Raw genomic sequence first — 26,446 nt, forward strand, 5'->3', positions numbered from 1 at the left:
CTCTTCCAACAACAACATGGCTCAAACATTTTTTCCAATTTAGTTTATAAGAACTCTAAGCACAACTTTTTAAGCACAGATATCATGTTTAACAATATGACTCAGTTTACTCATCTATAGTAAGTCAGCTGGTAAGACCTCAAGTAACTTTTGGCAATTTGCAAAAATCAAACCCCAGCTGAAAAGATAGATTTATCACCTAACTTAGTTTAAAGGAACGTTAAACAGCCTCTGAAGGCAATGCCAAATCAAGAGACAAAAAAAATTTTTTGAATAACAACAGCACGGTGGTAAAAAGCCAATGACAAGAGTGACTACTTTTAAGAGAATAATATGTATTTGGATGCATAAGTGGTGTTATGTTCTTTAAAATTTAATTTCCTTTTGATATTTGATATGTTGAAACGGAATATCTAAAAACAGAAAACTAAATTTACTCTTCCAGATCAGTTTCATGAGAATGACATAAAAGAGTTAAAGTAAGGTATTAGAAGGGCATTTTGGAACAAAACTAAATTTGAATATTTAAGTAAAATATTTTAAAATTCCTCTTTCCTTTTAGTTGGGGATTTCCATTTTAACAGGATCTACTTTTAGATACCTAAAGGCATCACACCAAGCAGATAAAAAAACTCTCATATATCTCCAAAGACAAAATACAGGCCTATAAATTATGTTAAATATATATAATATCAAATTTATTATTAAAAATACTGGATCCCACTTATTAAGCATTTGCTATGTGCTAACACTGTCTCATTAAAACCTGAGGAAGTAGATACTATTTACCAATGAAGAAATTAAAGCTTAGAAAAGTTAAATATCTGGCCTGAGGTCATATAGCTAGTAAGTGATAGAGCTATGATCTAAAACCAAGCTCTTAACTTTGCTTGCTCTACATTAAGCGACTACTGACAACACAGTATATCCCTAGAATTACTGTCACACAAATAGGTAAAACATGCCAAATTCTTCAAACTTACTGAGGTAGAGAAAGAAGTTTATGTGACTTCGTTGCTATTTCATCCTCTCTCTGCACCTATGCATTATTATAAAGCAACAATGACCCCCAACAAAAGCACACAAGGACTTTTCAGGAATAAATGCATTATTTTTGTGGCCATTTACCTTCTAAAGAATTAAATAACTTTCATATACTATTATAAGGGTGCTATTATTTCATTCTATACTTCAATAACTTTCAAGATAAATAATTTTGAATGGCTGTTGTCTACAATGACAGTAGACATACAGTACATGAGGTCCTATAATTTCTCACAGTTTATTTCTTTCTAATTGAAAGAGATAGGAAAACTGGTTTAGGCAATACTTTTTTACAACAAGTCACTTATTTAACTGTACAAAACTTTAGAATTTGCAAATTTCTCAATTAGCTAAAAAGTATTTCCAGGGAAATTTGCTAAAGAGATTTAAAATAGCAATAGCATATTTGAACTAAAAACACTAAAAAAGTAAAAAGGGATATAATTAAGAACTTCATACTTTGAGCAGTGTGCACAGGTTTTCTTGGGAGGAGGTGGTAGGCAGACAGGTGAAGAATATCCAATGATGCACCTTGTGGAACAAAAGAGCTGAGTAGATCCTGTCTTATGAAATGCAGTTTGCCCCTTATAAAGCATTTTTTTACAACCAGAACAAAAAACCTGAATAGCTACGGCTGGAACTGAAGGAAGCGATATATTTGGGCCAGATGATGCAAGAGAAAGCTGAAAGCCTGGGATCAACTGTTGGGCTATAAAAACAAAATAAGAAAAAAAAAAACAAAACACAAAAAACAGTTTTCATATCAACATGAACATATATACATTCTCTATTTTTTTTTAGGACAAATTCTCTCAGTCTTGAAATCCAATAATGAGGCAATAACCACTCTAAAGCAGGCAGTTTCAAACTTTTTTAACCATGACACATAGTAAGAACTACACTTCACATTATAACCCAACAGACACATACATACACTTGTATGTACATGTGTGTGCATGCATGTATGTGTACATGTATATAAAATTTAATAACTGAAACAGTAGTTTCATGAAATAATATGTTTCCTTACTATATGCATAATACTCTGATATACAGTTGACCACTGAACAACTCACGGGTTAGAGGCACAAACCCCATGCAGTCAAAAATCCATGTCCTGCTATCTCTGCCTCAAAAACAAAAGAACTGACAAATGACTCATCCAAGGGCCGGAAGCTGAAACAATCTGGATAGAATCAGGACTCAAACCCTAGTTCTTTTGATTCCATATATTGTGATCGCCAATAAAACATAAAAATTACCCCACACTCAGTTAATTCTGTAAAATGTAAAAAAAAAAGATCTGTAAAATGAAAATACAGGTACTATTTTTGTTGAAAAAAATCACCTGTAAGTGGACCTGTGCAGTTCAAACCCATATTGTTCAAAGATCAACTGTAATTATATTCCACTTTTTAAAATATTGGTCAAGACCAGCTAGTCAGTTTGAAAAGCACTGCTTTGTCTAAAGGAACAAAAAGACTTACATGAGGAGGTACTTTCCCTCAATTCTGCTAATCAGAATATAATAAATACTGATTGTAACTAACTTATAGTTCTGTTTCTTACCAAGAGGACTGTCACTGACTGAAAAGACAGCACTAATTTTCAGTTCACTTTCTTGAGTTTTTGGCTTTGAAGCATGTACATATTCCTTAAGGAAAAAAGAGGGAGAGAGAAAGAGAAAGAAAGGGAAATGAATACAGTGTTAGTATCTAAGTAAACTAGAAATTCAAACAAAAATATAATTCTGTCATATTCATCTCGTCTACATTATAATCATAACCACCTTCACAAATACATCAAAATTTACAAGTTATTAAACTAGATTTAATCTTCACAAAAAGGATCTTTAGAATTCAAGAATCTTTTTTATGATAGTTATATGGAAGTAATACACAGCTATTTCAATGCTGAGCACTACCCCTTTTTAGGCTGTGTTCATAAGGGAGCAATAAATGAAATTAAATCCGAAAGACTTAGAGTTTGGATCAAATTAGTAATTTTAGCCAACAGATTTGCAAATGTCATATCTGTTAAAGGCAGAAAAGACACAAGTTTCAATGCAGTCTGCTCCTTATACATAAAATCCTCATAGCCTAAATCAGGTTTATCTTTAATACAGTCTTCAAAATGTTCTAAAATAACACATAATCATGAAAAAAAATTAAAATACACATACCTATCTTGAAAAAGACTGCCCTTTATTCTGAGATCAGAACTATCCTCCTTGGGGGGGGCAGGGGGAGAATGCTAAAATAGCTTTACATATTCCAAATAAAAAGATTTTTTAAATAGTCTTACTTTTTTGAAACAGTGGTGATAATAAATGGTAGTTGGATTTTTAATCTCCGTGTACTTAGCAAAATAAGTGACTAATATATCAGTTCCCAAAGTTATTTTGGAATTTCTTTGGAATATTAAATGCCAAAGATTAGGAACCACTGCATTAATTTCCCACTTCCCATGATGTACTGAGTCGGCCAAAAGGTTCATTCGTTTTTTTTCCGTAAGACAGTTCTAGCAGCACTTAGTTGTTTTTAACTTCATTCAAAACAATTTTGTTAGATTGTATGTGACAAGTGTCATGTCAGCGTGCATTTAAAAAAAGACATCAAAACTGGTGAATTTTTGTGTAGCCATTTTAATATTGAAGATGGAAGAAAAAAGCAACATTTTCGGCATATTATGCTTTATTATTTCAAGAAAGGTAAAAATGCAACCAAAATGCAAAAAAAAAGATTTGTGCAGTTGTGTGGAGAAGGTGCTGTGACTGATCAAACGTGTCAAAATTGGTCTGCGAAGTTCTGTGCTGGAGATTTCTCACTGGATGATGCTCCATGTTCAGACAGATCAGATGAAGTTGACAGCAATCAAATCGAGACATTGAGAACAATCAATGTTATACCACACAGGAGACAGCCGACATACTCAAAATATCCAAATCAAGCACTGAAAATCATTTGCACCAGCTTGGTTATATTCATCACTTTGATGTTTGGGTTCCACATAAGTTAAGCGGAAAAAAAAACCTTCTTGACCGTATTTCCGCATGCAATTCTCTACTTAAATGTAAGGAAAATGTTCCATTTTTAAAACAAATTGTGATAGGTGATAAAAAGTGGATACTGTACAATAACGTGGAATGGAAGAGATCGTGGGACAAGTGATATGAACCACCACCAACCACACCAAAGGCCCATCTTCTTCCAGAGAAGGTGATGTTGTGTATATGGTGGGATTGGAAGGGAGTCCTCTATGAGCTCCTTCCAGAAAACCAAACGGTTAATTCCAACAAGTACTGCTCCCATTTAAACCAACTGAAAGCAACACTCTATGAAAAGCGTCCAGAATTAGTCAACAGAAAACACATAATCTTCCATCAGGATAATGCAAGACCAAATGTGTCTTTGATGACCAGGCAAAACTGTTACAGCTTGGCTGGGAAATTCTGATTCATCTGCCCGTAGCCACCAGACATTGCACCTTCGGGTTTCCATTTATTTAGGTCTTCACAAAATTCTCCTAAGAGAAAAAATTTCAATTCCCTGGAAGACTGTAAAAGGCACCTGGAATGGTTCTTTGCTCAAAAAGATTAAAAGTTTTGGGAGGATGGAGTTATAAAAGTTGCCTGAAAAATGGCAGAAGGTAGTGGAACAAAAGGGTGAATATACTGCTCAATAAAGTTCTTGGTCAAAATGAAGATGTGTCTTTTAATTTTACTTAAAAACTGAAGGCACTTTTTGGCCATCCCAATAGGTTATTGCACCAAACAAGCTGCTGCCTACAAGGTAAGAACCACTGAACCTTCTTTATGGATGAGGAAAGTGAGGCTTAGAGATGTCATCAATTTGTCCAAGGTCACAAAGGTACTAAGTGCACAGATGGGAATCAAACACAGATGGGAATCAATCCCTCATAAATGTACAAATACAATATAACATAATTACTATAATGAATTCAAACCCTGGCCCCCAATTGAAATTAAGCTCCCCTGTTGTAGCTTCTCCCACCTCCTTTCACTCACAGCACCTGTCATAATACATCATTTCATATTTATTTGGGTGATAAATAATATACATGTCCACTATGGACAGGGACCATATCTGTTTTTCCATCTCTGTACATTCAACACCCAATACAGTCAACATAATACAACAGAGAAAACTATGGGTTCTGAGAGCAGATAGAAACAGATGTGATCTTGGTTCTTTTTTGTTTTTGCGGTGGGGTGGCCGGGCACCAACGCAACTTGATACGTTTGACTGTACAGGACAAAGGTTACAGACCACAAAGATTCAGGAAGACTCACTGCTTGGGCCCAACAAAAGATAACACTCCCCCTCTCAATTCAGAGTCCTCTGGGCTGCACAGGGACAGGCTTTTTCCTACATGTCTCTGCTGGAAGGTCCATGCCAGTACTCAGTACAAGAAGAGCCACATCTGAGCCTAGCTGTATGGTGGTGGGTGGATAAGGTGGGCCAGTCTCATTTCAATTACTTGAGTGTGACCCTTAAGACACAGATGCGGATGGCTGGGTTGTTGCAGATCCAGGTCAGCAGCTCTCATGTATCAGTCTCTGATTCCAGCTCATCAACATGCTCCACGGTGGAGGTACTGACAGCCACCTGCAAGGACCCAAAGCTGCCAGCCTGCAGCTGCAGGGCAATGTTGATAGCATGGCTGATGGCCACGCCCAACCCATGAATGTAGATCTCACTGCATGCATTCTGACCCTGCGCCCCTACGTCCAGCAGTTTCTGGCAGCGGGCCAGCTGGGCCTTAAAGTCAGTCTTCATGTTGACATAAATGCCACCAGGCCTCCGGGACAGGCAGTGGGGAAGCCACTTCCTCAGAGTGTACTCCACCGGATCTAGCTCAGACTTGACGGCCCCGCAGGGCTCCAGTGTTTGGCCATGCTATGTTCCTCGCTCCGGTCCAGAGTGCCCTCCACGTGCATGCGGCCCGCTCCCCTGACAGACCACTCAAGTATTGTACCAACCAGTCGGAACAGAGGATGCTGCCCATGACGCCCAGGTCCCAAGAAGGGAAGAGAAGGAAAGAGGCATGCTGTAGGAATGCCAGGACACTAATGATCCCAGTTCTTAAACAAGTTATTTAATCCTTCTCAGTTTCAATTTCCTTATCTGTAAAGATATTATTAGCTAACCCACTGGACTAGATTTATGAGGGATAAATGATTTAATACAAATAAAGTATATAGCTTGATGCCTTACAATTAGCCAGAAGTTAAACATGATTGTAAGTCAATTATATCTCAATAAAACTTTTTAAAAGGAAAAAAAAACATGATTTATGAACAAAAGTGCTACTCATTATTATTTTCATAATTGACACTGAATAAATATTTGTTGAATGAATGAATCCAAGTTCATTCAATTCAAAATGGACATTCTTAACCATTATACTTAAATAACAATATTTATTTACTGGCACTTGCAAAATGAGGAAGTTAAAAGTACCTATATACACCTCCTTCAATTTACCAAAAAGAACACTTAAGACTCAATAAAAATGACTGTCTTATCATCAACTCAATCTCTAGTATGCCTGTTACATTTCCCTGGTCAGTTTCTTCTACTTCACAAAGTAACTGTTCCACACCTCCATCACTGTAAGTCCTAACCCCACATATTTCCTGCTCAGCAATATTTCTATTTCACCAAGAAAACAGAAGCAGCTAAATAAGAATTCCCTCAACATCCTGACTCCCCCTCCACCATGCCTACAAATTGATCAGCAAACTGTCCTTGAACCTTACAGGAAAAGGCAACCTTCTTAGCCATGGCTGAAACAGTGTTTGTGTTCAGGATCCCTCTCCCTCTCCCTTCTTATAGCACTTTAGACTACCTTTGTGTATCCTCAGCCTCTCTCCACCTTGTCAACTGAAAGCAGCGTGAACTGTAAAGAGGCGAAAAGGTAGTTTATTTGGGTTCTTAGAATTGTAATTCAGGGATTACAGATTCTGGAGGAACCCAGAATAGCGTCCCAGTGGGGAAAATGGGTAGGGGTTTTTATGGAGAAAAGGAGGAAGTTCACACAGGCTTACACAAGCTGTTTACCAAGAATTTGGATTGGACGATAAATCTGTTCTATACATACGATTGGGTTATCAAGCACATCTCATCCGTTACTAGGGAAAGGTATGGTTTCCTCAGTCCAGAAAAAGTCCAGTTTTCAGCACTGTTCTTTCCTTTTGGCAACTCAGCAACTGTTCAGCAGTTTTACGTTAAAGAGTGCAGCAAAAGTTCAGCACAGGCAGCAAATATGGAGATCCACAAGGCAGTCTCAGTCATTCCTGCCTTTAATCCTTTCACAACCTCCATATTGGTTTCTTCCCTTCAGCTTATAAGGAACCTGTCCCCTAAGGAATTACTGCCCTCTCTTCTCTCTACCTTTACAATCAAACTTAGAAAAAAAGTATTCCATTCTTTCTCTACTTCCTCACTTTGATTCCCTCCTCAACACAATGCAATCAGGCTACTGCTTCAACTGAAAGTGTTTTAAGATAACCAATCACCTTACAATTGTGTAATTCAATAAACAATTTTAGGTTTCATCTTACTTGGCCTCTCAGATACATTCGACACTGCCAATGATTCCATTGGTTGTCTTCTGATTACGTTACTTCAATTCATCATTACTATTTCTTAGTATCCTTCATTGATCTTCTTAGATTCACGCCTAAAGTCAATGGTTCCAAATTCAGTGGCATCAGAAGCCCCTAAAGGTCTTGTTAAGACATAGATTGTTGGGTTTCAGCCTCAGAATTTCTGATTCAGCAGGTCTGGAGCGGGGCCCAAGAATATACATTTCTAACAAGTTCCCAGGTAATGACGAAGCTGCTGCTTGGGGAACTACTTTGAAGCCATTTTGCAGCACTAAATTAATCTAGTTCCCAGCTTTCTACCCTGAAATCTACTCTCTTCTCTCTACAGAACAATCTCATCCACATTCATGACTTCAACTATCGCCTATATAGGGTTACCAGATGTAGCAAATAAAAATATAAAATGACCAGTTAAATTTGAATTTCAAATAAATAAAAAATAATTTTTTAGTTTAAGTCCCAAACACTGCATGCAACATACTTATATGAAAAAATATTCATTGTTCATTTGATAGTCAAATTTAACTCAGCATTCTACATTTTTATCTAGCAACACTATACCTACAGATAGATAACTCTCTAATTTCTAAATACCACATCCATGTGTGCAAATGCCTCCCAGTGCAAATTACCACTTGAATGTCCCACGAGCCCCTTAAACACAACAGATTCCAAACTACACTTATTACTTCCCCCCCAAAGCCTGTTCCTAGCCCCTCAGTAAATGGTATCATCACAAACTCAACTTACTGAAGCCAGAAACCTCTTGAGTATTCCTGGATCCTCCTTGACCCTCATACCGCATATGGGCTATCTCTAAGTTGGATCAATTCTACCTAAATATCTAAAATACATTCTCTTCTCTCACTTTACTGTTGAAACACTCAACCACTAAACACACCACATTCTCTCACCCATCCATAACTTGGCACATGCCACTGTCTCTGTCTGAAGGTCTTAATCTACTGCTGTAACTCAAGCAGTGCTATAACCCACCCTGTGAAGTCTTCCTCTCCTCCCTAGACAGACATAAGGGATCCTTTCCCTATGCTCCCAATGCACCTTACACAATATTTAAAACTACAGTAATTACCATAACACTGTGATTTTATATCTGTATATAAGTGGCACAAAACAACAGACAGAATACACGTTTGAAGCTAGTCAAAACTAAGTTCCTATTCTAGCTCTGATGCTTCCTTTGAGTTTCGTAAGTTACTTCACCTGTCCTTCCTTCAGTTTCCTCCTTTGTAAAATAGTGTAAGGATACTTCTCTCCTATGTTTGCAGAGTTTAAATGAGAATGGGTAAGACATACTTAGCATACCAGCATACCTTCTGGCAAGGAGCAGTCACCCAATGAATAATTACCTCTCCCATTTCCATACCTTTGCTCCCCCTTGCACTATCAATTTTCTTGAGAGCAGAGGCCCTACCTTTTAATCTTTATAGCTCTTCTGAAAACAAAATAACACAACTTACCATCCTAGTTAAGGGCTTGGACTCTTGAACCAGACTGCTTGGGTTCAAATGCTAGCTCACCCATTTACTAGCTGTGTTACGTTTAGTTTAGCAAGTTACCATCCGTGTCTCTGTTTCCTTGTGTGTAAAGTGGGAATAATAACGTACTTAACTTGCAGGGTTGTGTCACATGTAAACTGCTTACAAAAGTGTTCAACAAGTGCTATAGGTTATATAATCAGGAATAAAAACCCACTGAATGACTGAATAAGAGCTCAACTATAGCTTTAATAACCAGAACAGACCCTTAGTATATCAGAAAATATTCAATTTTTTCAATTTCTTGTCTCCTATTTTCCAATATTCAAATATGACATGAACAACAGCACATACTATTTGTTCAATTTGCTTTTCCATCATAGCCCACACTCAATCATGAAAAATTACAGTCTATTCACCTTGAAGCATTAATATAAACCAAACAGAACTAAGTAGGTCTCTATCCACTTAAATTTACAATGTAAGCTGTTATTGGGATTTTCATTATCACAATTTTTATACTCAGAAAGAATACTCAATTAACTCATAGTACAAATATTTCTTAGATTTTTATACTACAGGCAAGATACGATGAAAGAAATATTGGATCTGGAATTTTTAAAAACTGGTTTTGTATCCCAGCTTTGCCATGAAGTCACTTATTCCTTCAGGCTCAGTTTCCTCATCTGTGAAAAACACAGGCTCTTTTATTTTAATTATTGAGCATGTGCCAGTCATTGTGCAAGGAATTGAGGTCAAACTAGACCAGACTCAGAAAACAAAATTCAATGACCTACAGCTGTCATAATAAATGTAAAAGCACTATACAATTTAAAAAAGAGAGAGAGAGAATGGCTAATTCTACCTCTGAGTGACAGACAGTTAAACTATATCTTAAAAGAGTCGAAACTTTTTGCCAAGCTACCTAGTTTAGGATACACAGGCAGAAGAAATGGCATGTGCAAAGGCAAGGAAATAAAAATCAACAGAATATTCATTATGAAATGCAAACAGTTTGCAGCAGCACAGATTAGAAAAGGTAGGAAGGATGAGTGATGATACTGAAGAGGGAAATAAAGGCCTAAACATGGATAGTTTGGATGTTACACTAAAAAGTTTATGTTTTATCCCACATGAGGAGACAGGGTCCTTAAAGAGAGGAATGTCATCAGATCTATAAAGAATACCATGGTACTCTTTCCCTGCCAGGGAGTCGCATGGGAAGCAGAGGCCCAGGTGCAATCAAGATTCCACGCCACTCATAACCCACTACCATGGCCATAACCCACCACCTTGGTGGAGGAAGCCATTTCTGCTGGAGGTGTAATGGACGTTAATACTGCTTTACAAGAGGTGCTGAAGACCACCCTCATCCAGGATGGCCTAGCATGTGGAATTCCGAAGCTGCCAAAGCCTTAAACAAGTGCCAAGCCTATCTTTGTGTGCTTGCATCCAACTCTGATGAGCTTACATCAAGTTGGGGAAGGCCCTTGCGCTGAATGACAAATCAACCTAATTAAAAGATGAAGATGTATAGGAAACAGTTACAAAAGTCCAAATTAGAAATAATGAAACGGAGTAAAAGGCAGAGTAAAAAAATTCTTAAAGGGTACAATCCACGGGGAGGGTGGAGGGGAGTCGAGGGAGGGAGGGGATATGGGGATATGTGTATAAATACAGATGATTGACCTTAGTGTACCTCAAAAACTGGTACAAGAGTGTAAAGCAATTATATTCCAATAAAAAAATAAAAATTTTTAAAAAAATCAATAAAAAGGGATGAGATGGAGCTACATGTAATGAGGTTGATAGACCTAGAGTCTGTCATACAGAGTGAAGTAAGTCAGAAAGAGAAAGACAAATATTGTATGCTAACTCACATATATGGAATCTAAAAATGGTACTGATGAACTCAGTGACAAGAACAAGGACGCAGATGCAGAGAATGGACTGGAGAACTCGAGGTGTGGGGGGGGTGGGGGGTGAAGGGGAAGCTGAGACGAAGTGAGAGAGTAGCACATACATATATATACTACCAACTGTAAAACAGATAGCCAGTAGGAAGTTGTTGTATAACAAAGGGAATTCAACTCGAGGATGGAAGATGCCTTACAGGACTGGGACAGGGAGGGTGGGGGGGACTCGAGGGAGGGTGGGGGGGACTCGAGGGAGGGAGGGAATATGGGGATATGTGTATAAAAACAGATGATTGAACTTGGTGGACCCCCAAAAAATAATTAATTAATTAATTAAAATTTTTAAAAAAGGTACAATCTACAAAACTTGGCAAACAAATGCTTACTTCTGGCAAAAGAAGAGGAATAATTTACCACCTGGAGGGAAAATAAGTGGCATGGATACCACCATGCCCCACTCCACTTCCTGTAGATACTACCTCAGAACCCTTCGCAACACAGCACGTTAGGAAGACGTGGAGTTGATGAACAAGACAAAAATCTATTTGACATCCCTGTCCTGGAATGATACTGCCTTTGAGATAATACGAGAAATAACATATTATCATTATTACTTATGATTTTAAGTTTCAATAGGATTGGTTTGCTTATGCATTGAAGCCAATAACTAGAGTATAAAGCAAAAGAACTGTTCAAGAAGGAAAAAAAATCATTTTTTTGCCAAAACAACTAACTGGTCTCTCCACACTGATCACCACAGATTTCCAATCTGGGTCCCTAAAGGATAGTCATATGATCTTTCCAAACATGTTTATCTTATTCACCCAAGCAAAGCCCTACAATGGCTTCCCAAAGCTCTCAAGAGAAGACCAAAATAAGGTCCACAAGGTCCTGCATAATCTGGCCCCAAACTACCTACAGTTTCTCATCCTAAAAGTAGGATAGCATAGGCTCTGCAGTCTGATACTGGATTGGAACCCAGTCTTTGCCATGTATGAGCTGTGATCTGTGGTAAACTGCTTGACCTCTTTGTACTTTGGTTTGCTCACCTCTAAAACAGGAATAATGATGTGGTTGTGAGAATGGTGATGGGCACAATCTAAGCACATATATGTCAATAATAATGAGTCAGTATTTCTCATGTCACGTTATTATGATATAATATACTCTAGCTATTGCTACAGTAATACCCCCATTAGTACTGTTATCATCACCATCACCATCACCATTTTCACACCTTTTCTGTTCCAGGCCTACTGGTCTTGCAGTCCTTCCAAAGAACCATGCATCTTCCCAAATCAGAGCTTTCCTATATGCAGATCACTCTGCCTGGAACATTCTCCTCCATGCCTTTGCCTAGTCAATTCATTCTTCATAATTCAGCTTACAAACCCTTCTCTAGTCCACTGCCCCCAATCAAAACTAGGTCAGATTCCCCATTTTAGGCTTTTCTTCCACAGCACTTGTCACAGTTTGTAGTTATATATATCATGTGATCAATTACTTGTGCAATGTCTAGCTCCTCTACTAATCTGCAAGCTCTATGAGGGAAAGGACTAAAATGACTTTGCTCACTCCTGGATCCCGAGAGCCTGGCATAGAGTAGACCACAAATCCTTACAGAATAAAAGGAAAGTACTATCAGATACAAGAGTATTCTTTTAAAAAGTACCAAATAATGGAAAAAGGGTAATACACATTACTTTTCTCTCACAAAAAGAAATAAAATAGTTACCAAGATCTTTTTTCATTCAAAGAGCAGAGAAAAGGTGATTTACTCATCTAATGGGGACAAAAACCAGTCTGGGTTACCTTACAAGTCAGAAACTAACTAAAAATTTGAATTCACCAGATAGAAAAGAAGAAATTAAAAAAATATATTTAAATAAACATGAAATGCTTACTTGAGCATTGTCAGGCTCTTCTTTAATTTTGTCCAGAAGCCCCTGCTGTGGTGCCATTGCTTTGCCACATTCACCATCCAAAGGTTCTTTCATTCTAATTTCTTATGTAAAGGAACTCCCCAGTCTAAAACGAACAGATTTCTTCTTGGTGATGGACAGCTGGATTCCTAAAACACAACATAAAGGATTGGTACGCAGATTTGGGGGTTTGTTTCCCCGCTCCCCCCACCCCCCACGTTTATCTATATATCAAAAACTTTGTGTTGAGCACAAGGTTTTAGGACTAACCATTTGAAAGAACAACTCTTCTGGGGCCATGACTATTCTCCTTTCTTCCTGCCTTCTGCTTCTCTAGTAGCTGCCTTCACATTAAAAAACAGTCTTACAGCAATAGCTCCCATTTCCCTGATATCTTTAAAGACAAACACTCTGGTCTTTTATATGTTGAAAGCTACTGAGGAAACAAGACTAGCAGGCCAACACGTGAGAGGAAGTTACCAAGCTCTTAGAAGAAAGGAATCAGAAATACAGTTTGAGTTCATGAGAATCAGTACTTGGAGGCCCACCTCACATTATATTGTTAAAAGTGGGGCATACCAAGTTCCCCACCCCCACCACTAACTCAGTCTTCACTAGAGGCCTCCATAAGCGCCCTACTCTTGGCCTAACGATAGATCACAGCGCTAAGATGCCACCACAAACGAACAGGTATCCCCTTAGTTAAAGTGGACCACCTGCACCTTTCAGGTGGCCATGCCCAGGAATGAGCCCCTCTGAGCTCCGCTTCCCAATCGCCTTCTTGTAAACAAGATTCAACAGACTTCCCTTCCCCTAAGAGTAAACGTACTAAACGGGAAATAGTACACCTGAAGCAAACAGGAAACTCTCCAAAGTTGTCTTTACCCAAACAGTCAACCCAGGCATGGAAATGGGCAACTGGCTTAACAGTGCGACAGATGAGAACTTAGGACCACTTGCCACAGTTATAACAATCTATGGGCGTTCGTGTCGTACTCGCTCCCAAAATCTCGTCCCCACCAGTAATTCCCACGCCTGTCACAGGGTACAAACGCTGCAACGTTGCATCTGATGGAGAGAACGCGACCCGCAGGTGCCTGTCAGCGTGTCCCAGCGGCGAAACCGCAACGCGTCAGCTGCCCAGCCAGACTGCGCCGCTTCTGCCCGGCGCCCGCCTCGTCACGTGGCGCAGCCGCCGCCCCGCCCCACGCGGCCCCTCCCGCTGCCACCGGCGACGCTCACCTTCTGGTGGCTTCCCTGCTCCCAGGGAGCACCGACCGCGGAAGAGGGAGTAGAACCCAAAGCCCGCAGGCCGGCAGGAAGCTTATTTTCTCTTACTGGAATTCTTCCGCCTGCTCCATCGCAACTCAACGCCCGGGCAACTGCGCGTGCGCAGCCCTGGTCTCCACCCCCTTTCCCATCATGCTCCAGAACTGAGCTGAGTGTATTTCCCAGCATTCCGCTTTCTTCAGTTATGGTTGACTTCTTAAAGAGACCGAGGTCCAATGGTGAGAAGATAGGGGAAGGGGTTCGGAGGAGAATAAGGGGCATAAGATGACGCTGTAAGTGCCCTGCACCATTTTTTATTGCTCATTTCCCGAAAGGTGACTTGCTAAGAGAACATGAATAAATAATAGCTGATATTTATTAAGCCAAATGTTTGGTAAACTCTTGATATGAATCTTTACACTTAATCCTTGCCACAATCCCAAGAGGTACGAATTTTTATCTGGGAGCTGTAAATGAAGAGATTAACTGGTTCAAAGTCAAGATTTGGTATTTTTTCATTCAACATTGTTTTGGAGATACATCTATGGTTTTTGAGGCTGTGATTTTTTTTTGTCTTGACTGCTGTATAGTATTCCATTTTATGAATATGCTACAATTTAACTGTCTACTACTGATAGACATTTGAGTTATTTCCAATTTTTGGCTATTAGGAATAATACTGCTGTGAACATTCCTGCCTTTTGTGACACATATGCTAGGTTTATACCTAGCAATGAAATTGTTTGTTGTGTATATATGGAACTTAAGTGAATAACTTCAAGCAACTTTAGAAAGCTGTTGTTTCAGTTTGTACTCCCACCAGTCATTTATAAGAATTCCATTTGCCCCTTATCCTTGCCGATAATTACTACTGTACATCTTTTTAATTTTAACCATTCTGGTGGGGGTATATTGGTATCTCATTGTGATTTTAATTTGGATTTCTTAGATTTCTAATGAAGTTGAACCCTTTTTCATGTTTTTCGATATCTGTATAGCCTCTTTTATGAAGTTCCTGTTCAAGTCTCTTATTCATTTTTGTGTTGGATTGTCTGCCATTTTCTTATGGATATACATTCCAGATGAGTTCCTTGTTGAATATATGTATCGCAAATATCTTCTCCCACTCAGTAGCCAGCTTTTGCACTTTATTATTGGTGTCCTTTGATGAACACAAAAGACCTTTATGCTTAGTGTTTCTTGTGTCCTGTCAAGAAATATTTTCCTACCAAAAGTCCTGATTGACTTATGGAATTATTAATACTTTGTCTTTCTCATTTAGATCTACAGTCCATCTAAAGTTGGGTTTTGTATATGGTGTGAAGTAAGCCCCGTTTCATTTTTTTCCATGTGAATGTTAAACTGATTAAGTGCTATTGTTTAAAGTCTGTCCTGGGACTTTCCTGGTGGCACAGTGGCTAAGAATCCACCTGCCAGTGCAGGGGACACAAGTTCAATCCCTGGTCCGGGAAGATCCACATGCCATGGAGCAACTAAGACCACGTACCACAGCTACTGAGCCTGTGCTCTAGAGCCCACAAGCCACAACTACTGAGCCCATGTGCTGCAACTACTGAAGCCTGTGCACCTAGAGCCCGTGCAATAAGAAAAGCCACTGCAATGAGAAGCCCATGCACCACAACGAAGAGTAGCCCCTGCTCAGCACAACTAGAGAAAGCCCATGCGCAGCAACAAAGACCCAATGTAGCCTGCACACTGCAATGAAGAGCAGCCCCTGCTCGCCACAACTGGAGAAAGCAGAGAAAGCTGTGCACAGCGACAAAGGCCCAAAACAGCAAAAAAATAAATAAATAAAATAAAAGCCTGTAATTTCTTTTAGTAATGTTTTATAGTTTTTAAGTGTAGAAAGTGCACATCTTTTAAAAATATTTTTCTAGATCTTTGATATTTTATGTCATTTTAAATGGTAAAATTTCATTTTCTAAGTTTATTTCCAGTATATATATAAAACTACAATTGACTTTTTTTAAATAAATAAATTTATTTATTTATTTATTGGCTGTGTTGGGTTTTCGTTGCTGCACATAGGCTTTCTCTAGCTGTGGTGAGTGAGGGCTACTTTTCATTGTGATCCATGGGCTCCTCATTGCAGTCGCTTTTCTTGTTGCAGAGCACAGGCTCTAGGCTCTTGGGCTTCAGTAGTTGCAGCACATGTGCTCAGTGGTTGTGGCTCTCGGGCTCTAGAGAGCAGGCTTAGTATTTGTGGCGCACGGCCTTAGTTGCTCCATGACATGTGGGATCTTCCGGGAGCAGGGATCAAACTCATGTCCCCTGCATTGGCAGGCAGATTCTTAACCACTGTGCTACCTAGGAAGTCCCTACAATTGGCTTTTGTATGTTGGTCTTTAAGCTAGCACTGTTGCTAAATTCATTTATTGATTCTAACAGGTTATCTATATATTTAAATTTTTTTTTAGTTTTCCAACTATGTAGAGAATAATGACAAATCATCTCTTCTTTTCCAAGCATATGACTCTTATTTAGTTTTCTTACCTTATTGAACTGGCTAAAACCTCTAGTAATGTGTTAAATGGAAATAGTGACATTGGGCATCTGTATCTTCTTCCTGCTATGTTGCTTTCAACATAAAATCATTAAATACTATATTTGCTTTAGAATTTTTTCTGTCACCTGTAGAGGATTACATATGTTAAATTCTTTGCAACTCCTCCCATCAAGAAAAGGAGTCTATAAAAACAGATGATTGAACTTGGTGTACCCCCAAAAAAAATAATAAATAAATAAATAAAAATTAAAAAAAACTATAACCAGTCACAACTTACCAGAATAATTTCATGCAAATATAAAATAAACACATGTTGAACCAGAAAAAAAAAAAGAAAAAGAAAAGGAGTCTGTTTCCCTACCCCTTGTTTCTGGGTTGGGCCTTGTGAATTATTTTGATTTATAGAATATTCAGAACTGATGTCATGTGAATTCTCAAGTGTAGCCCTTATAGTCCTTGCAGCTTCTGCTTTTACTTTCTTGGAACATTCCTACAACATATCAAAGTTAGATGGGTTAAACTACTGAATGATGAAAAGTCATGCAGAGAGTGGCCCCATGGCCAGCACCAAGGCCCCATACTTATGAGTAGAACCATCTTAGATCCTCCAGGTTCCTAGATGACTGCAGCCTCACGAGTAAGCCCAGACAAAAGAATTGCCCAAGTAAGCCCAAATTGTAGAATCACAAATAAGTAAATGGTTTTTGTTTTAAGTAAATAACTGTTGGGGTGCATTGTTATTTAGCAATAGATAGCTATTACAGAATTAATATCTAGAAGTGGAATATTGCCAAAAACTAAACCTAAAACATCTGACATTGGCTTTGGGACCAGACAGCAGGCAGGGTCTGGAAAGACAGCAAGGAAACTGTTAGTGGAGTCTGGAAGAGCAGTGAAGAAATTGTTATTGGAGGCTAGAAAAAGACTAACCAGTATTGTGTAGTGGCAAAATGTTTGGCAGTGCTGCCACCTGTACTAACTTAGAAGATAGAAAATATTTTTAATGAACTTGTGGGTCTAGACTAGGAGATTTCCAGAAAGAAGACAAAAATGGCTATTGATTCATTTTTTAATAAATTTATTTATTTTATTTATTTATTGGCTGTGTTGGGTCTTTGTTGCTGCACGAGGGCTTTCTCAGTTGCAGTGAGCGGGGGCTACTCTTTGTTGAGATGCATGGGCTTCTCATGTGGTGGCTTCTCTTATTGTGGAGCACAGGCTCTATGCACATGGGCTTCAGTAGTTGTGGCATATGGGCTCAGTAGTTGTGGCCCACGGGGCCTGGGTTCGATCCCTGGTCAGGGAATTAGATCCCACATGCCACAACTATGAGTTCGCATGCCACAACTAAAAGACCCCACAGGCCGCAACTAAGACCTGGCATGGCCAAATAAATAAATAAAATGGAATCAGAAGAAAGATTGAATCTAGGAGATTACAGGCCTCGAGGTCAAGATCAACTCAAGAGTGCAGCTGTAAGAACTCATAAGGGGTTAAACAGTACCTCATAGACCCTCTCTCTCATCTAGATAGAAGGGCTTCTAAGAAACGTAAGGACGTTGTCTCATAGCAATCTGACACACCCAAAGTGTGGTCAAAGCAAGTCACAGTCCAGCTTTATGAGAATTCTGTCTCAGAAGGAAGTATGAAAAAAGGTTTCAGGGCTTCCCTGGTGGCACAGTGGTTAAGAATCCATCTACCAATGCAGGGGACACAGGTTTGAGCCCCAGTCTGGGAAGATCCCACATGCTGCAGAGCAACTAAGCCCGTGCACCACAACTACTGAGCCTGAGCGCCGCAACTTCCTCCTTTTGAAGCCCACATGCCTAGAGCCCATGCTCCACAGCAATAAGAAGCCTGCACACTGCAATGAAGAGTAGCCCCTGCTCTCCATGACTACAGAAAGCCTGAGTGCAGCAACGAAGACCTAATGCAGCCAATAAATTAAAAATAAATAAATAAATAATTTTTTTAAAAATATATATGTATGGGGCTTCCTAGGTGGCGCAGTGGTTAAGAATCCGCCTGCCAATGCAGAGGTCCCGGGTTCGATCCCAGCTCCAGGAAGATCCCACATGCCGCGGAGCAACTAAGCCCGTGTGCCAAAAAAAAAAAATATATATGTATGTAAAGAAAGAAGATTCCATTCTGTCATGGAATGAATCCCAGTAAAACTCATAAGACAAACACCCACAAAGTTTTTAAAAGGAGTATTTCGGCAAAAGCAAAACCTTAGACTATAAGGGGCAATGACAATTTGAAATGAAAAAGATCTCTGGGCCCGCACTTTCTATGGGCAGAGAGAAGCTAAAAAGTCTACTCAGTTGCAGAAATGGGCCATTTCTTATGGAAAAGGAAAATTTCTCAGGGGGCAAAGCCACATGCCCAGAGAGCAGAAGCAAACACATCTGAAAAATGGATTATGAAACCATTCCCAGAGAACAAAACAAAGAACATTCCCTGTTCTTAGAGTAGGAGAATCTAACAACAGCTGCCCACGTTGCGAATTACTATGAATCAATGGCTGTTATGTGCTTTCTGTTCTTCCTCCTTTTGAACAGGAGTGTCTGCTGGAGTCCTGTCTCTGTATCATCAGATGTATTGAGTATGAGGGGCGGGGAATAGGGGAAACAGGTAGCTGGTCTTTTTAGCTCACAGGTCTCTGTGAAACTTGATTGAAAAAGTTGCACCTCAGCAGCTGCACTGAATGAACTGCACCAGAGGAGTTTCATCTTCACAGGCCTGGTTCACATGGGAGATTTTTGGAGGATGGAGGCAACAAAAAGTGCCCACCAAACTGAGAAGGTATCTTGGGTTATTTTCCTCAAATAAAGTTATGGATGATAAAATTTTTGAATACCTGTGTATTAAAGACTAACTGCCTATAACAAAGAAACCCCAAAATGCAATAGCTCAGATAAAACTGAAGTTTATCCTTCTCTCATGTCACAGATCGGGGCATGTGTTCCAGGTCATTAGCAGTTGTGCTTCCACACAGTCATTTATGGACAGAGCATTCTCCCAACTTGTTTCTCCATCAATGAGTCTGGGTGGAGGCACATCTTCCTGAGAGTGTGGAGTAGGCGCACATGGGTCTTTAGTTGAGGGGCTCAGAAATGGCACGCTACCATTCTGAACACATTCTGTTAGAGACAACTTTGTCCACATGGCCATGTATAGCTGCCCCGAGTGTGGTGGGAGAGAATAGTGTCATGTCTAGGCTACAATTATAATCCCACAAAAAAGGGGACTGGATTTTATTGGAAGGTTAGCAATCTCCACCACAGCTGGTACAATATTTCCAGAAATGTCATCAGTTGGCCCCGATAAATGATGCCTTGACTGTGTATAACATTCTTGGATTTTAGTTTCTGTCATAGTAATGCAGAAGAGAAGTCCAAAGCTAATCTCATCTTTCTCCTTTGTAAGTAAATGTTCTCTTTCATGCCTGGAATTGTTTCATTTAGGGTTTTCCCCACTTAAACATCCTGCGCTATGCTCATGAACCGGAGAGTTGCCTATCACTTCCAACTTTTTTTTAAACATACTTTTACTTTATTAAAGCTGAAATGTAAACAATAGCACTGAAATTCACTTGTTTACTATTTATTAAATTACTCTTTCTTTTTCATTTTTATACCAGGAAGTCCATTTGAAACCTGGGGTGTTTTTTAGTTTTTTGTGTTTTTTTTGAGATATAGTTAGTGTACAATATTATGAAAGTTTCAGGTGTACAACGTAGTGATTCACAATTTTTAAAGGTTATATTCCATTTATAGTTGTAACAAAATATTGACTATATTCCCTGTGTTGTACAATATATCCTTGTAGCTTATTTTACCAATTTTTCTTTAATTTGGCAGCATCTCATAACCAAGTATTATTACTTTTTCAGTAAAAACAATGACATTATACTAAATAGGATAAATAAAAACTAAAAAGAGCTTCATATTAGTTCTGGTCAGACTTTGTTGCTAAAAGAGTTCAGGTCAGGTAATTATGCCACCAAATGAATTGTGAAAAACTTTCCATTTTTGGAAGCTTTTGGATTTCAGGATTGTAAGTGAGAGGTTGTGGACCTTTAGATTTAGGTTTAAATTTTTCCTACTTTCTTGTGAAGTTTTTGTCTATAATGGTAAGAATCAGGGACAGGGTTTTTGTTAATATGTGCTCTACATCACCCCTTTTCTGGAAATTTGAGAACACTGACAAGTCTACAAGTGGCTTAAACAGAATAGGAGTTTACTTTTCTATTACGCAGAAGTTCAAAGGATGTTAGCATAACAGATTCATAGTCATCAGAAAAGTATACAAATCATGAGTTTATTATAATATATATAATATAAACAATCATGAATTATTTTAAAGTGAACACAGCCTTGCAAACACCAACCAGATCTAGATATAGGACATTACTCGTCACCCAGTACTCCTACTTCTAGGGAACTTTGGAATCCCCCCTTCTGTGAGCACTAAATTTTTTTTTTTAATTTGGTAGCATTGGGTCTTAGATGTGGCAGGCAGGCTCCTTAGTTGGGGCATGCCTGCGGGATCTAGTTCCCTGACCAGGGATAGAAGCCGGGCCCCATGCATTGGGAACACGGAGTCACTGCGCCACCAGGGAAGTCCCACATGAGCACTAAATTTTAAATTGGGAAGATAAATTCTCTTTTGGCAGCCAGATGAGGGACTGGACTTGGGGGGAAAATTGAGCGGACAATGGTGCCAACACAGAAGTCACATGGTTCATAGCAAAAGACCAGACCCAGATAGGAGCCTGGAGTTAGAGGTAAAGGAGCCCAACTTTGCATCATGACAAAACCATCTCCAACTCCAACACAAAGCTCTGGGTTCAGGACAGAAAAGCAGGTCATTACAAGGGCTGTATTCAGAGACACCTCAAGAAGAATAATACAGGGACTTCCCTGGTGTCACAGTGGCTAAGAATCTGCCTGCCAATGTAGGGGACACGGGTTCGATCCCTGGTGCAGGAAGATCCCACGTGCCAGGGAACAGCTAAGCCCACGTGCCACAACTGCTGAGCCCATGCATTGCAACTACTGAAGCCCGTGCACCTAGAGCCCATGCTCCTCAACAGGAGAAGTCACCGCAATGAGAAGCCCATGCACCACAACAAAGAGTAACCCTCACTCACCACAACTAGAGAAAGCCCACACACAGCAACGAAGACCCAACACAGCCAAATAAATAAATAAATATTTTTAAAAAGAAGAAGAATACAATAAATGTGTAACTTCCCAAGAACTTGGCACCTTCCCCAACCAAGAAGGGGAAGAATGCATCCCTGGGATTACGTGGTCTGAAGCCCCAGTTTGGCCTCGACGGAATGCTGGTCCAGGACCTGAAAAAAACACTTGCTACACCTTCTGGGTAGCCACCCTCTTACCTGTCTTGGGCTCCCCTGGCCTCCAGCAGTGTCAGCAATGCTGAATCACTGTCCTCACCTACCAACACTCTGGTCATACACTAAAGCTGTGGGGCCAGGACTGGTTCAGGGTTTAATCCAGAAACCTCTGGATCCTAGTGACAATAGAGATAGTCTCACTCTCTCTCAGGCTCAACCTTAGGTCTCCCACCTATGACCAGGGCTGGCCCAGGTCCTCAGCTGTGCACACACCTGCACATACCAGCCTTGCAGCCTCTCTGACTCTGCCTACTCTTGCCTGGATCCTCACCCTCACCTCCCACTCTGCCCTCACTTGCTCCACAGGCCTCAGAGTGAGGTGTCTTTCATTTTTCCCCCTTGACTATAGGCCTCAAAGTGCTCTCCTTGCAGCTACTTCTCTGCCCTTGGCATCTTTTCTGGTACCAGGAGGGGGAGGCAATTTTCCCTATGGGTCCTAGAGACCTTTGTGGCATTAAGTTGTCCTTATCTGACTCAGAAACCCCCAGACTGTTATCTGACATCTAGGAACACAACTTCTTTTCTGTAACTGCTGGCCAGAAAGGATGGCATGAGGCTCCTTCTGGGACTTCCTCTTCTTCTGGAATTTTTTTGGACTTTTTTCTGTCCTCTAGATTGGGCATATCCTGTAAATGGCTCTCACAGAATGGGTTTCTTTAGAAAAAAAGTTTACTACCTTTATTAAGATATAATTCACATACCATACAATATACTCACTTAAAGTGTACAATTCGGGACTTCCAGGGTGGTCCAGTTGTTAAGACTCTGCTCCCTCTGCTGGGGGCGCAAGTTCTATCCCTGGTCGGAGAAGTACGATTCCCACATGCCACATGGCTTGGCCAAAGAAAATTTTTTAATAAATAAATAAAGTGTACAATTCAATGGATTTTGTGTATTGACAGAATTGTGCAGCCATTACCACAATCAACAGCAGAACATTTTCATCACCTGAAAAAGAAACCCTGCAATAGTTTAGAAAAAATGGCATGAGTGTATTTTCCTGGCTCTGTGATACTAACTCATCAAGAAATTAAAACTGTAAATATGTCTTAATGAAACCATGAGATTAAATGTGATCTATGGACTCTGAAAAAGAAAAAGAGAAAAGAAACCCTGTATCTATTAGCCATCACTCCCGATTTCCTCACAACTCCTAGGCAACTACCAATCTACTTTATTTCTCTATAGATTTGCCTCTTTTAAACATTTTTTATAAATAGTATTAATATGTGGTCCTTTGTGACTGGCTTCTTTTACTTAGCATGTTTTCAAGATTCATCCATGTTATAACATGTATCAGTATTTTATTCTTATTGCCAAATAATATGGATGGATTACCATATTTTATTTATCTGTTGTATGGATATACTACATTTTATTTACCCATTTATCACTTAATGGATATTTGATTATAATGAATAATGCTGCTATGAACAATCCAGTACAAGTTCTTATGTGGACATAGGTTTGGTTTTGTTTTATTTTGTTTTGTTTTGTTTTGTTTTTTAAGCTCTTTATTGGAATATAATTGCTTTCCACTCTTGTACCAGCTTTTGAGGTACATGAAAGTGAATCAGCTGTATTTGTACATATACCCCTATATCCCCTCCTTCCCATGACTCCCTCCCACCCTCCCTGTCCTGGCCTCTAAGGCATCACCCATCATTGATCTCCCTTTGTTATACAGCAACTTCCCACTAGCCATCTATTTTACAGTTGGTAGTGTATATATGTTTATGCTACTCTCTCACTTCGTCCCAGCTTCCCCTTCACTCCCTCCCAACCCCTGGACATAGGTTTTTATTTCTTTTGGGTGCATGCCTAAGCATAACATTGCTAAATTATATGATAGGTCTGTGTTTAACTACTTGGGATTGTTTTCCAAAGTGGTTGTACCATTTTTACATTCCCTCTAGTAGTGTATGAGAGTTTCATTTTCTTCTTATCCTTTAAACATTTATTATTATCTCTCTTTTTGATGATAGCTGTCTTAGTGGGTGTTGAGTTATATCTCATTGTGGTTTTAATTTGCATTTCTCTGATGACTAATGATGTTGAACATATTTTCATGTGTTTATTGGCCAACTGTTTATCTTCTTTGGAGAAATGTCTGTTCAGATAATTTGTCCATTAACTGGCTTGTCCTTTTGTTATTGAGATATAAAAGTTCGTTATACATTCTATTTGCAATACTCCTATCAGATATGTGATTTGCAAAGATTTTACCCCATTCTGTGGGTGGCATTTTTACTTTCTTGATGGAATCTTTAATTTTGCTGATGTCCAATTTCTTTTCTTTTGCTGCTTGTGATTTTTACTGTCATATCTAAAAAACCATTGCCTAATCCAATGTCACAGAGATTTATGCCTATGTCTTCTTCAAGGATTTTATAGTTTTAGCTCTTATGTTTAGGTCTTGATCTATTTTGAGTTAATTTTGTATATAGCTTGAGGAAGGGGATCCAACTTCATTCTTTTGTATGTGGATACCAGTTGGCTCATCACCATTTGTTTAAAAGACTATTCTTTCCCTCATTGAATTATGTTGGTATCCTTATGGAAATAAATTGACTGTAAAAGTGAAGGTTTATTTCTGGTCTCACAATTTTTTTTCTATTAATCCATATGTCAATACTTATGCCAGTACCACATTGATTTGATGACTACAGATTTGTCATAACCTTAAAATACATATATTTTTCCAGGTTTTTCAATACTAAAAGAGGCCCAATAGCAGCTCTAATAGTTTTTCCCAACATTTACTCTTGTGTACACCCTTAAAACCTAAACTTGGTCTCTGGTGTTTTTTTTCCCACCAAAAGAATCTGGAACTTGATTGGAAAAAAGATGGTAGTGAAGTAGAAGGATGTGGAATGCATCCCTCTCCACAGATGCATCAGGAATACACCAAAAGATGCAATAATTCCCACAGAGAACCAGCTGAACACCAGCAGACGACCTCGGACACCAGAAAGGACTGCAAAGATCCCAACATAACTGGGTAGGACAGAGGGGGAAAAAAAAAGAGGAGAAAGAGGAGGAGAAGAAAGGAAAGGGACAGGTCCCACACCTTGGGGCGGGGGGATCTAAAACAGAGGGGAGATTGCTGAATTTGGGGAAATGTCCTTTATCTGATGGGGAAACCCCTTCTCCAATGGGGAATTTCCCTGGGTCAGAAGGGAGGCATTTGGGACTGTTCAAAGAGGGTGAAGCGGCTGAGCTGTGGCAGATGGAAAAGAGTGAGAAATACACGGAGGGTCTGCACCACGGCTCAGCAAGTCCAGACTGAGACATTGGTTCACAGCTGAACAGGGGGTCTGGGAGCTGGAACATGGGAACCAGAGAACTGGTTCAGGGTGAGAAACATTGTTGGCAGTGTGGAGACAGACTGAGAGGACAGGAGGGAAGAAATCCACAGTGGAGAGTGCCTATCACGGAAAGCTGGGCAGCCATGGTGGTGGCTCGATACTGCTGACTCATAAGCATGGGGGAGGAGCCACAAGTGTAGCTTCTCTCTCAGCACCTGTGATGGACAAAGGAAGGACCCCTCTGGGCCTGGCTAATGCACTCAGGGATAACAAAGGCCCCCGGGCGGGGCTGGCCTAGAGTGCCTGCAGCTGAGAGCCAAAAGCCTGCAGAGTGGCCCAGCTCTGGAGACATTCTCTTTACACCTGAGCCACCAGTGCCCCTCTGCAACAGGCAACGCCACAGCCGACTGAGCCACCGTGACCCAGGCAGGGCACCCCGGCGGAGTCATAGCAGGGGGGAGGAGCCATGGTTGGAGTCACTCTCTCAGCCTAAGCCATCCAAGCTGCCGTGACCCAGTCAGGGCTCCATTGCTCACTCACTCCCAGGGGAAGGAGCCACTATTGTACCCTCTCTCTTCCTCCACACGGGCACTTACAGATGAACAATAAAGGAAGCTCTGCTGGTCACAGAGTAATACAAAAATCCCAAGGCAGGTAGAAGGACACTTACAGCTGAGACCCCAAGGAAACAGAAATATTATTATTAATTCTATTGATCTGGTCCATTCTGGGGTCAGTTCTAGTTTTTTGTTTTGTTTTGTTTTATTAATTACGATCTTAGTCCTAAGGGATCTACATGTTTTATAATATTTTTTTACTCTATTTTTATTCTATTTTTATTTTTAGCCTTTTTATATATTTCTATTTCTAGCTAAGCTTTTTGTAGTGCTGACTGTATCTCTCCT

The 26,446-nt window shown here is 39.7% G+C and overlaps 1 protein-coding gene and 1 pseudogene across 10 annotated transcripts in view; both read right to left on the reverse strand.

Moving 5' to 3' along the window:
* The window catches only part of ZMYM6 (zinc finger MYM-type containing 6), a 43,876-nt gene extending 29,486 nt beyond the window's left edge, over positions 1-14,390 (reverse strand). For 2 of the 10 annotated variants that reach the window (XM_057704659.1, XM_057704649.1), the window contains exons 1-2: positions 13,283-13,966; positions 12,995-13,161 (exon numbers count right to left, since the gene is read on the reverse strand). In XM_057704659.1, coding sequence (XP_057560642.1) covers positions 12,995-13,087 — 93 coding nt within the window. In that variant the 5' untranslated portion in view covers positions 13,088-13,161; positions 13,283-13,966. The other 8 variants (XM_057704620.1, XM_057704633.1, XM_057704623.1 and 5 more) reach the window with 8 other exon arrangements.
* LOC130858441 (ribonuclease P protein subunit p20-like) lies at positions 4,930-8,473 on the reverse strand (annotated as a pseudogene).
* Positions 14,391-26,446: the final 12,056 nt, after the last annotated feature.

The sequence above is a fragment of the Hippopotamus amphibius genome, chromosome 1, assembly GCF_030028045.1.
Source record: "Hippopotamus amphibius kiboko isolate mHipAmp2 chromosome 1, mHipAmp2.hap2, whole genome shotgun sequence".
Lineage (NCBI taxonomy): Eukaryota > Metazoa > Chordata > Mammalia > Artiodactyla > Hippopotamidae > Hippopotamus > Hippopotamus amphibius.